General features: G+C 37.2%; 1 protein-coding gene across 11 annotated transcripts in view; it reads right to left on the reverse strand.

The window, feature by feature from the left end:
- The window catches only part of UBR5 (ubiquitin protein ligase E3 component n-recognin 5), a 90776-nt gene that overhangs the window by 28986 nt on the left and 49104 nt on the right, over positions 1-12686 (reverse strand). For 9 of the 11 annotated variants that reach the window (XM_063327300.1, XM_063327304.1, XM_063327302.1 and 6 more), the window contains 7 exons: positions 7980-8123; positions 7773-7884; positions 7414-7568; positions 6291-6488; positions 4949-5159; positions 4282-4326; positions 802-928 (listed from right to left, as the gene is read on the reverse strand). In XM_063327300.1, coding sequence (XP_063183370.1) covers positions 802-928; positions 4282-4326; positions 4949-5159; positions 6291-6488; positions 7414-7568; positions 7773-7884; positions 7980-8123 — 992 coding nt within the window. The remainder of the gene's footprint in view (positions 1-801; positions 929-4281; positions 4327-4948; positions 5160-6290; positions 6489-7413; positions 7569-7772; positions 7885-7979; positions 8124-12686) is intronic. The other 2 variants (XM_063327301.1, XM_063327303.1) reach the window with 1 other exon arrangement.

Raw genomic sequence — 12686 nt, forward strand, 5'->3', positions numbered from 1 at the left:
TTGTTGTCTTTTTTTTTAATGCACTTCCTCTTAAGAGTAATGTCTCCTGCAGAATGTGGGAGGGAAGCTTCAACCTTTACCTTTATCTACCATACCAAAAAGACCGCGGTGATGAGGTCTGTAGCTTGGGAAAGATGAAGACATCGTTTCATGTCAATTGCTTTGACTACAGAGCTAAGTAAAAAAAATAAATTGTACGATGCCCTCATGCATAGGGCTCTGAGCTGACTACAACTCAGTACAGATACCATCAAATTCCCTTGGTGTGAGCACCACTCAGTTACCATCATGGGAAGAGGAAGAACACGTATGTCATCAGAAACTAGGATTCTGTCAGGGTCAGAAAACTATCCTTTGGAGCCACCTCGACACAAAGGACTCCCCACTTGTGTTGATCTCAGTATTATTTATCTGCGTGACCACCTCCCTTCAGAAATTCTCTTAAAAGAACAAGCCTGAGAGCTATTACAGTACTTTTGTGATACTTAATTTTCCTTGGTAAAGAACACTAGAGCTTATCCTCAAATTCCCTTTCCCCACAAGGGGGAGCATTTCTGCTTTATAACTGAGGAGACAATGCCCCAACCCCAGAAAACAGATTTAGTTTAGAAATATCCCACCATTAGTTCTCACACTAGAAAAGGCTTCAAAAAAACCCACTAGAGCTCTAGTTTCATGCTTGAAGAAATGAAATCTGACTTTAGGCTAGCAATAGAGCCCATTCTTAAACTAGACTGAAGGAAATAAGAGATTGGCAATTAATACAGAAATTAGCATGCAAAAAAGGAAGCGTTAGTTTACCTTCTGCTGCTTGATGATCCTGCCCGATTTCCTGGACCATTACTTGACACAACGGAGATTGCATTTGCAATAGCTTCCACAGCCGAGAGCCTTTCAGCAAATGTATTCCTTTCAGAGCGCTCTGCTTCTGAAAAAGTAGGAAAATGTGTTAATGCCAAAATTTCACTTGGGAAAATTATAAGGAAGGAGTATAAAGTATGAAATGTCACTGGTCATAAAATGTTCCCTGTAATGCTTTTTTTCACTCTCTCTCTTTTAAGATTTACAGGGACAGAATAGGCTCATATATAAATTTTTATTTTGGACAAGCTTAACCATGATTCTGACTGGGTTTGGTTTCTAAAAGGCCATCAAGGAAGGAAATTTAAGCCACCCAAATTGCAGAACAACCTTTCAGTTTTCAGTATCATCAAGAGACACGGACCTATCACACAGCTGATTCCAGACACTTGTGGAGTCAAGGCTTCAAAAGTAAGGACAAGTAAGGATGAAAAAAACCCAGGACACCACAAAAAAAGACAAACCCCACACTTCACAACGAGCAGCTATGAATAACAATGCAAAGTTGTGGGCTTGTAAGATACACACTCTACTTATGAGCATGCTTAGGAAAACTTTGTTATGAGTATAATAATGCAGCACAATCAGCTTACATCAGAAATATAGAGCATTTCTTCTAACATCTAAAACCCTAAGCACCATAACATCTAAAGGCCTTAGTCATAAGGAGGACCGAATTGTGCCAAGTGCTATACAGGATATAAAAAATTGCCTAGCTGTACAGTTACAGTACAACTTGAAGCAGTGACCTGAATCAAAGACCTAAAGTAGATTTATTTATCTGCAAGATAAATACACACATAAAGCAGCGAAGTCAGCTGTACAGGGTTTGCACAGAGTAAGTCATTGCCCCTTAAGGAGCTACTGACAATTAAAGATCACATAGCCACTACATAGCAAATTATGACTCACTACAGCCACAGATCCACAAAGAACTGTTAAGAGAAGCCACTTTTAGCACGATACAGGCCAGGAGAGGGGCAATTTTCCTTTCAGCAGAGTGAAAGACAATTTTTGGTACTAACTAGAAAGAAAAGGTGTATTTCTGAAAAAAAAGAAAAAATTTCCTTAAAGTGGCTCTGATCATTCTTGCTATGGCTAGTGATCACTTTCCATTTAAAGGCCTTTCCAACAGACAGTCACCATCCTCTGCATGCATATTTTCTCCACTGACAGTACTAAGACGTGCATAATCCCCCCCTTTTTTTAATAAAAAAAAAACCAAAACACAAACCAGAATGCACTATTAATACCTTTAACTGTGAGTTCATAGAATAAGGTAATGCGATGGCGTTTGTCAGCTTTTATAGTATGTTTATTCTTTAGACCTTTCTACTCATCACTACCTGAAGTAGCAAAGATCTTAGGTTTTCCTTCTTCTCAAGCATGTGCAGGTTTCTTAGACGGAAATCACCTACTGCCACAGCAGATGACTATCAAGGACTTAGGAAAGCATTACTCTTATTCCCCTAGTTCTATACTAGTTGACCTGTAATTGCAAATGCCATCGTATTTGTGCTGTACTCCTTTCTAAAATCCACTAGTTAACTCCTGACTCATCACATAGTACTCTGGGGCCCCTCACACAGGGGGTCGCAGCTCTTAAAGAGTGATCCCTCAAGCAATACAACCTTTCTCTGCAACAGAGAGATTTCACCTATCTTTGGTCCCACATTAAACTGTAACTGAATTTCCACTGTTCCACTTTTGAAGTTAGTACTCATTTTTGGAGACCCATCAATTTTAAGTGTCCTGGCTTTAAGCATAATTTGCTGTTCTGTTGCCTAATGAAGTCTGTCCCAATTTTCTAAAAACAACTCAGTTTGTAGGCGTTCAGTACAGTTATCTGAAATTTAGTATCATAATTCTTCAATGATTTCACATGCTTTGGACATTTCTTTTGGACCTGTCTTTCCCAAGATCCTTTCCATTGGTGAGACTGAGGAGATAATCAAATCACAGAGAAACAGAGCAGCCTTCCCCCAGCTTTGCAGGTCTGGGGCCACTTTTCCTGCAATTCATTTATCCAACGCTGCAGGAGCTATGGTTAAACTACACACAGGATCTGAGAACAAAAAAAGCTTATCCCTGCCCTCAATATTCCCTTTCTGGCAGTTACGGAGGAATCTATATGAAGAAGAGTGAAGGATCTCAGGCTGACACTATCTGGGAAGGAGCGGTATGTTCTGTAATTGTTAAGGAATGTCCTATCTGGAATTGAAGCCTTTACTCCTAAATCAAACTTCTTTTACAGTTTAACAGATGGCTGTATAATTTACAGACAATACCATTAGTCACCACTGCCCTCCAGATGACACACAGAAAATAAGCTTGTCCTAATATCCATCGCTAGCAGCTACAGTGGAAGGTGAAAGTGATTTGAATCTGAAGATATGAATCCCCTTTTAAAACAATTTTTGTGAGGGGAAAGAGAGAGGCAGAGGGGTGTTAAATGTCTATCAGTTTCACGTTTGGTTTGGTTTTTTTTTTCAGAAGTTAAATTACATCCAAATGAAGTTACTGAAAAAACATCAAGGTTGCAAAGACAAGCACTCAAATTAGGAAAAGTCAGATTAAGTTTGCCCATGCATCCTTATTTCAGCTTCCTTGTGTGCTTACAGTAAAACAATCTTCAGTTACACAGTTGGCTTTTGTTTGGTTGGTTGGTTGAGGTTGTTTTTTTAGTTTGGGGTTTTTTTGTCCCCACCCTACCCCCCGCAACAAGACCCCTGCCTCAATCAGTGCACAGGATGGACGACACACTAAAGATGAAGGGTTGTACAATGAGCAAGCTGTTAATGCCTCGTTTGCTGCGACATCCGAAGGCATGCAGTAAGGCAGCAACAGCTTGGCAAGGAGAGAGGGAAGCACTGTTTTGTGTTTAATGCCACTGAACATCACTTTGGAGAACTGGAACCTATTTCTGTCACATCTAACAGCACACAGAACTTTGTGAAACAAGTTTTTACAGATGATCATGATACATTTTACTTATTTCTGGGCACCTAAAAAGTGCTTGACTCACAGAAATAATTAACATTCACAGAACAACTAAAACTACTATTAATCCAGCTGTAGAATAAAGTGTTTTGAAATAACACCTACTCAAAAAAATGAGATCAGACCCTAAGCTTCTCAAACAAAACCCTCAAAATTAGTTAATAGCTTTGAACACAGAAAAATTTCAAGCTATAATACCTTCAAGAGATGAGAAAGCTGCAGCATTACCCCCATTTTAGAAATAGGGATACGAAGAACAATTAAGGTCTATAAATGACTAAAATTCAATGACAGCACCATACAAAAATCCCACAAGGAAGTTCATTCATTATTCAGTGCAGGGTTTGTATGGTGTGCAATAAGTAAGGAATGGGGCCACACACTGAATGATGAGGATAAAAAGAAATATTGAATAGCTACCCATTCGGTGAGCACCGTCCATCTTGTGCACTGAATGAGGTAGTCCTGTGGAAAAAATAGTATGACGGTGTAATTAAAGACCATTTCATAACGCATACCCATGTATAGTACATGGGTAAACCTATTTCTGGCATTTCCTAATTTTTGAGTGCTTGACTTAGCAACCTTGTTCATACTTTTTACATAACAGTATTTAACAGACATTTTTAAATGGAGTCAGTAACTGGTGTTAACAGAAAGTCATTCTTTCACGTTCCTTAATACACATCACGTGCAAGTAGCATTTCTTATTGGAGACATTAACATATACTATAACACTTGAAAAATATTAATATCATTTCTCTTACAAGCTTACTAGTGATATAATAGGGATATTAGTAATAAAGGTGGAAAAATACTTGTTTTCATCTAAAACTAACGTGAATGTGGTAAGTTTGTCTTTTACAATCAATAAAAAACAGCATATTATTCTTAACTACTGAATTCTTATAAATCCTTATGAGAGCAATAAAAATGTTGTCTCAGCACCTTTGAAAGGTTAGGACACATTTTAGGTGCCAAATTTTAAGATACCCATATACAAAGAACGCAGTCTTTATTTCAAATGTTTTTGAAAATGCATAAAAAGTTTATTTTCAAAGTATTTTCATCATATTGTTGAGCTCACCCTCTTCCTCTTTTGTTTCTTTGTTGCTGGTTGGAAAGCATACAGACACACAAGCATGCAGAATATTGCGGTTTCCGTCACATCTATGGCCAAGGAACGTCTGCAGCATTTGTGGATTCTGATCCAAGACAACTGCTTGTTCAAGATTCATCAGGTATTGTCTGCAAGCCTCATAGTCACATCGGAGAATGTGCTGCATTAAAGTTTGTTTCTGTACTCAAAAGAATAAAATTTTTAACAGTTTAAAATACAAAAGGCAGACATACAAGTTTCCTACATACTTCTAGTTTTCTGTTTTTTAAATTAATAGAAAGGTCTAAATATAGGACATTGGCTGGAAGTGAGTGCAGGAACTGTTGAGAATACGCATCATCTCAATTATAGCACTGTTAAGAGAAAACAGTGTGCATTCGGGCACAGACAAGTAAAAGGAAAACAGAGGCTTAAGCAGCAGAAGCTATCAGGCTCACAAAAGTATGCCGTTGGCTTCATAGCTGGGTTCTTAGTATAGATAAGATTACTTCTATTTTTCTATTTCATGGCTACATGTAAGATGGGAAAAGCAGTACAATGAAAAAACTAAGGAGTCTATGTTAACTAGCTCTTACACATTTGTTTTAAGCAAGCAACATACACACTGAGATGTGAACAAATAGAAGCTGTTAAAGGTCTGGGAGGCTCAACTCTGTATCTAACAAGCTTTTCCACAGTGATGGGATACTCTGCTGTGAAATCACTCTCAGTCTCGCAAGTACACAATACCTCCTGGGGGCAGCATATCTAACTCAACACAGCAGATCTAACTAAACTGCACCAAATCACTGATGGGTTTACGCAAGTATGATATACAAATTCACAGTAGAACTATTCATACAACACCACAGATGAGTAAAGAACTCTACAGGCAATTCAACTGAAAACAAATCTTCGCTTGACTCTCATAATTTCCTACTGTATGGTCCAAATATAAGGTTAAAAAAAAAAAAAGTACTGCATTCACAAGAAAACAAGTTATTGGATCCCTCAGAAAAAATGCGCACCCAAAAAACAAATAAAATTGTATAGTGGTAGTATACATAAACAGTTTTAAAAGTAATGCTTAAGAAAATAGTACTAGTTAAGCACGATACAGAAGCCATGCACCCCCAAAATGGATCTTTCACTTTACTACCTCAATTTGTTTGTGCTTTCATGTTTCTAAGAGAATCTTCTGCTGAAATCGGTTTCTTTGAAATAGTGAAAAACATAAATCGGTATCTAAACACAAAGCTGCTTTAAGCATAACTTTCTAGAAGCAAGAGAAAAAAAAGCATATAATTCTGTAGCAAAGAAAATATTTTACCTCAACAGCCATAATGATAATAGCAGCTTTCTTTTTGATGGTCGAGTTAGCAGGAAGATTTGTTAAGGAATGAACACCCATTCCAAGACTACTAATAGGTGGAAGATCAAGCCAGTCAGGGTCTCGTATCCCACCCATACAATCTTTTGCCATTGGATAGATTGTACCATTTCCATCTCTAAGAATGATGGGAGATTCCTACATTTGGGAAAAAAAAAGTTTTAACAATAAGCCTCCACAATTTACAAATATTATCCTTCCCAAAAGGTCCAGTTTTGCCTGACTGCCATCAGTGAGAACAGTTGACTTAAAATTTTCATTTACGCCATTGTCTCCTATCATTACAAGTGGTGCAGCTTCAGATAACCAGATTCCCTTTCTCAAATGTCTGAAGTGTGCTTAACATAACAAATACTATTAAAATTATCTTCTTTATGAAATACATTCATTACAAAACATTACCAATGAAACATATAGTGCCTATACTTCTAGTATACTTAAACGCTCCAGAGAAAGTTGAATATATAGAAATGAAACATTCAAATTCAGTTCTTTTGCCAAAAACATTTCCTTCAACTATCCTAAACAAAGTATATTGTGTTTGTGGAAATTACTAAAATCCTTTTGGTATTTTTTTCTCTCAGCCCTCCGCACCAGTGCCTGCACAGTGTAATCAATCAGATAAAATAAGATACTTAACATTGGATAGTAGAAAGAGTTGCACAAAATCTCAGTATATCATTTCTAGTATCAAATACAGACTTTTTTTGTTAATGTTTCCATTTATTCTCAAGAGTGGATTTTCATCTGTCCCAATTCCAAACTATAGCTAGATAAGAAATTTACACTAACACAGGAACTACTCTGTCAGGGCTTTTTTGCCCCCTTTTTCACTTTTCAAGGTAGAATTTGAGTAAGATTATTAAAAGTGCTTGAGTTAGATCCCTATTCCCCTCGCGCCTTCAAAATATTAATGGTAGCAGCAAGCCTCTCAAAACCCTTTTGAAGAATGATATTTTTGCCAGTCTTTGGAAAAGTTTTACGAAAGGCTGTACCATCCCATTCGAAGATGACAGAAGTGAAGTGCAGTGAGGTTAAATGACTGAGAAACAAAACCACAAACCTGTCCAGCTGTAAAAATAGCAACACTTCGCTCATTCTGACCCAGGAATGCAATGCTGCTAGTAGGGAAATTATTTTCCTGTTCAGCCTTTCCTGTGGCAAGGTCAAATATGCAGTATCGAACCCAGTTCCCAGTCTTCAGAACAGCATGCACTCCTTCAGAGACACACAAAGAAAAAAGTTAGTATCTTTTACTGATGGCATCCAGTAAAAGAACTCCTGACTAAAGCACTTCTAAGGAATTACTAAGTATTAATGGAATCAACTGTTTATTTAGTTTGACAGTAGTTGTTTTTCACTAAGAAGCGAGACAGGTAATAAGTATCCAACAGAGTACCTTACTGGCTAAGTCCTACTTACCTTTTGAATCTACATTTACTGCTAGGATCTCTGTTTTTTCAGGAATACACAGCTTTTTAGGTGTCCTCTGAAAACAGTCAGGAACTTTTGGAGTTCCACCGGTTTTTACAACCTGCAAGCATACGTAAAATTTTAAGACGTAATTAAGCACACAATGCTGACATTTCAAAATACTGATTGTTTTCTCAACATTTCACAAAGGCATACCTGCAGCTCATCTATTCTGAGCAGCCGACAGTCTTGGAGAAGAGAAGAAGGGTCAGGATCTGAATTAGAACTGCTCTGACAGTTTGCATTACTGGAGGTGCCCGGAAATTTCACAGCAACATAAGCACCATCGACTTTTAGCACCTACAAGCAGAACACATTACAGTTTTACCAAAAGCTTTGAATAGAAACCATTTAGGTTAATTTGCTTCAACATAAACCAGACTTATCAGGAAAAGAAAAAAATTTACAATAGTCAGTGATAAAATTTTACAACTCTTGGCCATTAGCCTTGTTGTTTTGCTAAAATTACCAAAATCTTAAAGACTTGGATTTCTTAATGACTTCATAGGCATCCTGAATCAGATCAAAGGTCCTCCCATTTCAAGATCCTATGTTCAACAGGAACCAACACCAATAACTAGAGAAGCTCCTGCTGATACTTCCATGGTATCTCTCCAGCTTCCACCTACTAGAAACAGCAGGACAACTTCATGTTTAATATCCTGGATAGACCCTTCTCTTATTAATTTGTCCAATTCCTTTTGGAAATAAATGCTATTCTTGTGGCAACGAATTCCAAACGTTAGCTAACAATGCAACCAAAACATCTGCACTGAGCCTCTTACTTCTTTAAGTCCTTATTAGTTCTTGTACCACAAGAAACAGGAAATCACTCTCTTTTTTTTTTGGCCCCATCTAAGAATTTTTAAAGCCTGTGTTGCAGAGTCCTAGTGCTCATTGCTCAAGATGACTGCGCACAGTAGAAAAAAAGAAGTGTTGGTTTATGGGTCTATTAGCTGTTCCTTACACTCAATGATAAAGCTCTCCACTCGGGACTGAAGGATACAGATAAGTCTATCCAGACAAACTTCAGGAATCTGCATCTTTCTTTGCCCCTCAAAGAAATTGAAGTTATTCAACCCCACACTGACACAGCCATTTCTGAGACTGTAAGCCTCTCTGAAGAGTTGCTGCCATGCATGTCTAATCAGAACTGTCAAAATATGTTTCCGTGATATAGAAACATCTTACACTATCACTGAACAGCAAGGTCCTTTGAGTTTCCCATTGAGACCGTAATTTTCTTGAAACGAAAACAAAGCTGAGGGAAGGGGGCAGGGGGAAGGACAGAAAATATTTTAATTTTGAGTAAAATAAGATCTCAGTATGTTCTCAGTCTTTATCAAAACTAGATACAAGCAACTGTCGACCTTGATTAGGCCCTAATTTATCACTGGTTTTTACAAAGAAAGTTCTTACAAAACAATATTAAAGATGTAGATGTAATCAACGTTATCTAAAATGTCCCTGACAATGAAAAACACCTCTCAAATTTTCAAGATATTGTAGGTAATAAAAATATAGGCATTTCCATGTTTTCTCATAATTTCTCTAGCTAGGTGCAGCTTATCAAGCGTGCCAGAGAGGATATATTGACAAATACGAAAGTATTAGCAGATTTTTGTGACAAAGATTACTGTGGATAGAGTCAGAGCACTTGTTCCCCGTATAATGAAACTTCACTCTAGTAGCAGAGTTTCTAGTTCTAATAGTAGAGCATCGCCGATGACTGTAAGAACGCTACCCAAAAATTTCAAAATTCAGACCTTGCCAAAAGATTCATGAACATTAACTCTAATCTAGACTATACAGATTTCTATTGAAACTTGCAAGACAGCACTCTAGACAAAAACTGTGATTTTTTTTTTTTTAATTTAATCAAGGTATGTTTAATGTTTTTAAGGTAATCAGACTAACTTGTAAGCCTGAAATCATATACCAATGGTTCAATCACAACTTGTAGTCTGACACGTTGATTTTTTTTTTTAATGACTAAACATTGCTACAAAAGCTTTGTAAGTTTGGTCTGCTTCTGAAAACAGAAGATTCTAAATGGTCGATGCCTAGCGAGGCATATGAAATCTTCTTTATGAAGTTTCAAATTTATAATTGGGGGGGTGGAGGGAAGAAACATACTTAAAAAAAGGCACAATCCCCAAATACTTAACATATCCTATCTCCATCATTAAAATTTTTCTTCTGCATGTCTTCTGGCTGCTACGTCACATTTCACTTAGTCACTTTTCATGTGTTCAAAGAAATGCTGACAGTTTTTAAAATGCTGGAACTGTATGGTGACTCTTTCAGAGTCCACATGCCAAAATTTTTTTCTTCTTCCCTATTTTGTATCTAATGTATCTTTAAAAACTAGAAAATATAAAGATTTGGCTGAGAAGGAATACACCTCTTCCAAGGGTAACTAAAATGCAGTTCTTTAGTTAAACAGTTACTACTATGGCTATTGGCTGCTACACAGAAAGAAAATAAAACTATCCATTGATGTAGCAAGCAACCAGGAGCTTGAGTGAAACACTTCACAGCAATTGTGCACAGAAAGCTCCAAAACAGAGGTGTGGTATAATGGGCAAACGAGCAACATTAACACTCCTCTTTAATTGAAATTATGTATGTCTGAATTAATTGAAAAATGCATAAACAAAAATAAAATGCAAGAACTTAAAGGATTTAGACGCTCTAGCTTACAGAACTAATGTACTTACACTATTCATACTGCAAACATAAAAGTTTCATCAATTAGAAACAAGCATTTTACAGAACTACATATACTAATGTTTGCTTTATTAAGACTAAATTTAAAGAACTGAATCAAGCAAATGAATGAAAAAAGCAAGCAACAAAATGAAAGTTTAAAAGATTTTTTTTCCAAAAGCGAATTGACCTTTTAGAGCATTTTCAACTACAGGATCACGAGAGATGATCCTTCTTTTTAATGGAAGAAAAAAAATTAATTGATAAACTGAAACAACTGAAAGATTAACATATTTGTTATCTCCTTTACCCTTACTATCAACCCATTGCCACACTCCTTTAAACCACAATGCCAAAGCATACTGATAGGCAGAAAACATTCAACTGAACTCCCTTCCTCTAAAGGAAGCGGAGGCAGGTCCTGAGCTCTGCTTCTCCTCCCCTGTTCCCTCTTACAGTTCATTTAAAAATCACATTAACAATAGGGTGAGTACCCTCTGAAAATAACAAAGTTCACTACTAGCACTTGGGTCTTTCAGAAGCAAACCTGTTTGGATCCAAATGTGGTAATTTGTAGACTTTTTTCCCCCTCCAGAATCACCATATTCCCTCTCAAGACACAGCAGCAGAAGACCAGGAAAAACACATTTTTTTATTTCTTATCTAATCTCCTTCTTGGAATGGAAGAAATTTTAACACTACAGAAAAGGCTTCTATCTCTACTCTCAAAGTAGAATGAGCACTTCCAAAGAAATACTGACACAATTTTTAAAATATTCAATTTTGAAGGATTAAAATCAGATTCCTAATAGGGATTAGGTAACTCTTCTGGGACTATATCCAGCCTGAGCTCTTTCAATTTATCCTTCTCATTGGAAGGCTTCAATTTCAGACAGAAATCAAACAAAATCCAAAAAGTTCAACTGTCTGACTTAAATAATACAATACAAAGTACAAGTTAAAGAACAAACTACTCAATTCAAATTTATGTTTCAAAAAATCCCTAGAACTTGATAAGCTTTCTGGACATAGGAACTGCACAACTGGTAATACACATAAGTCTCACCTGATTGAGGACAACTTTGAGGAAAAGCAGCAGTTTGGAGAGGCCTTGGACACTGCCAATGGAAAGCCTCAGACCAAAATGACCCGCAGCTGCCGAAGAAGAAAAAAGCAGCTCCAACCCATGTTCCCTACCCTTTTAATAGTGGTTTCAGACATCACTTAACCATTCCAGTAGAGGAGATCCAGAAGCTTATGTGGGTAAATAGAATATCCCAACATGCATGGGAAGGACAAAACCAGCTTCTGTTCCTCTGATACCAGTGAGCAGTAACAAAGGCTTATTTCAGTCCATCTCTTCTATAAACTACACTGAAAGACGACTCCACCAGATTTCTCACTGATGCACACAGAGAGACAAGTGCCAAGCTTTTTTACTGCATCACTCTTCCATTAGGTGGATAATCTTATCTCCTTCATCTAATGACGGACTTGGAGGAATGACGGTTTAGTTTTGTTCCAAGCCCATGAAGGATTTAAATTGAAATGAGGTTGGAAGATAACATATTTCAAGGAGAAAGATGACTAAATCCAAGAGTATATCTAGCAGACTTCTGTTTTCTTTATTTCTTTCAAGACTGCCCCAACATATGAACTTTTGCGCTCTGCCTCCCTCTCTGGTCATTTGTTGCTTTGGCACCACATGCAATCCACATTTACGAAGCAGTGTGTAAAATGTTGTACAATCTACTGGTATCTGAATAATCACAATCCGTCATCTCAGATCTTAGCACCGAAGGGAAGGCTGTTACTGTATCAAGATCAGTAAGACCCCAGAGAGAAACACACACATTAGAACTTGACACCATCTACCTGCCCACCGTTCTACAAACACAACACAACAGCGGTTGTGGAAGGATTTTAACCAAGCACTTTTTGGTGACGTCATGAAGTTGCTGCATACATCCAAAAGTACTGGAACACGAATTTTCCAGAAACAAAACTACTTTTGGAACACAGGCTGAGCATCAGTAAATCTAAATCTCTTTCCTATCTCTAAATGCCATCTCCTGAAGCCTAAGTGAACAATTCTTTTTTCTGTAAAACAAGGAATTACCCAAATACCTTTAAAAGGTGGCAAACAATTTGACA

The sequence above is a fragment of the Chroicocephalus ridibundus genome, chromosome 2, assembly GCF_963924245.1.
Source record: "Chroicocephalus ridibundus chromosome 2, bChrRid1.1, whole genome shotgun sequence".
NCBI classification, from domain to species: Eukaryota; Metazoa; Chordata; class Aves; order Charadriiformes; family Laridae; genus Chroicocephalus; species Chroicocephalus ridibundus.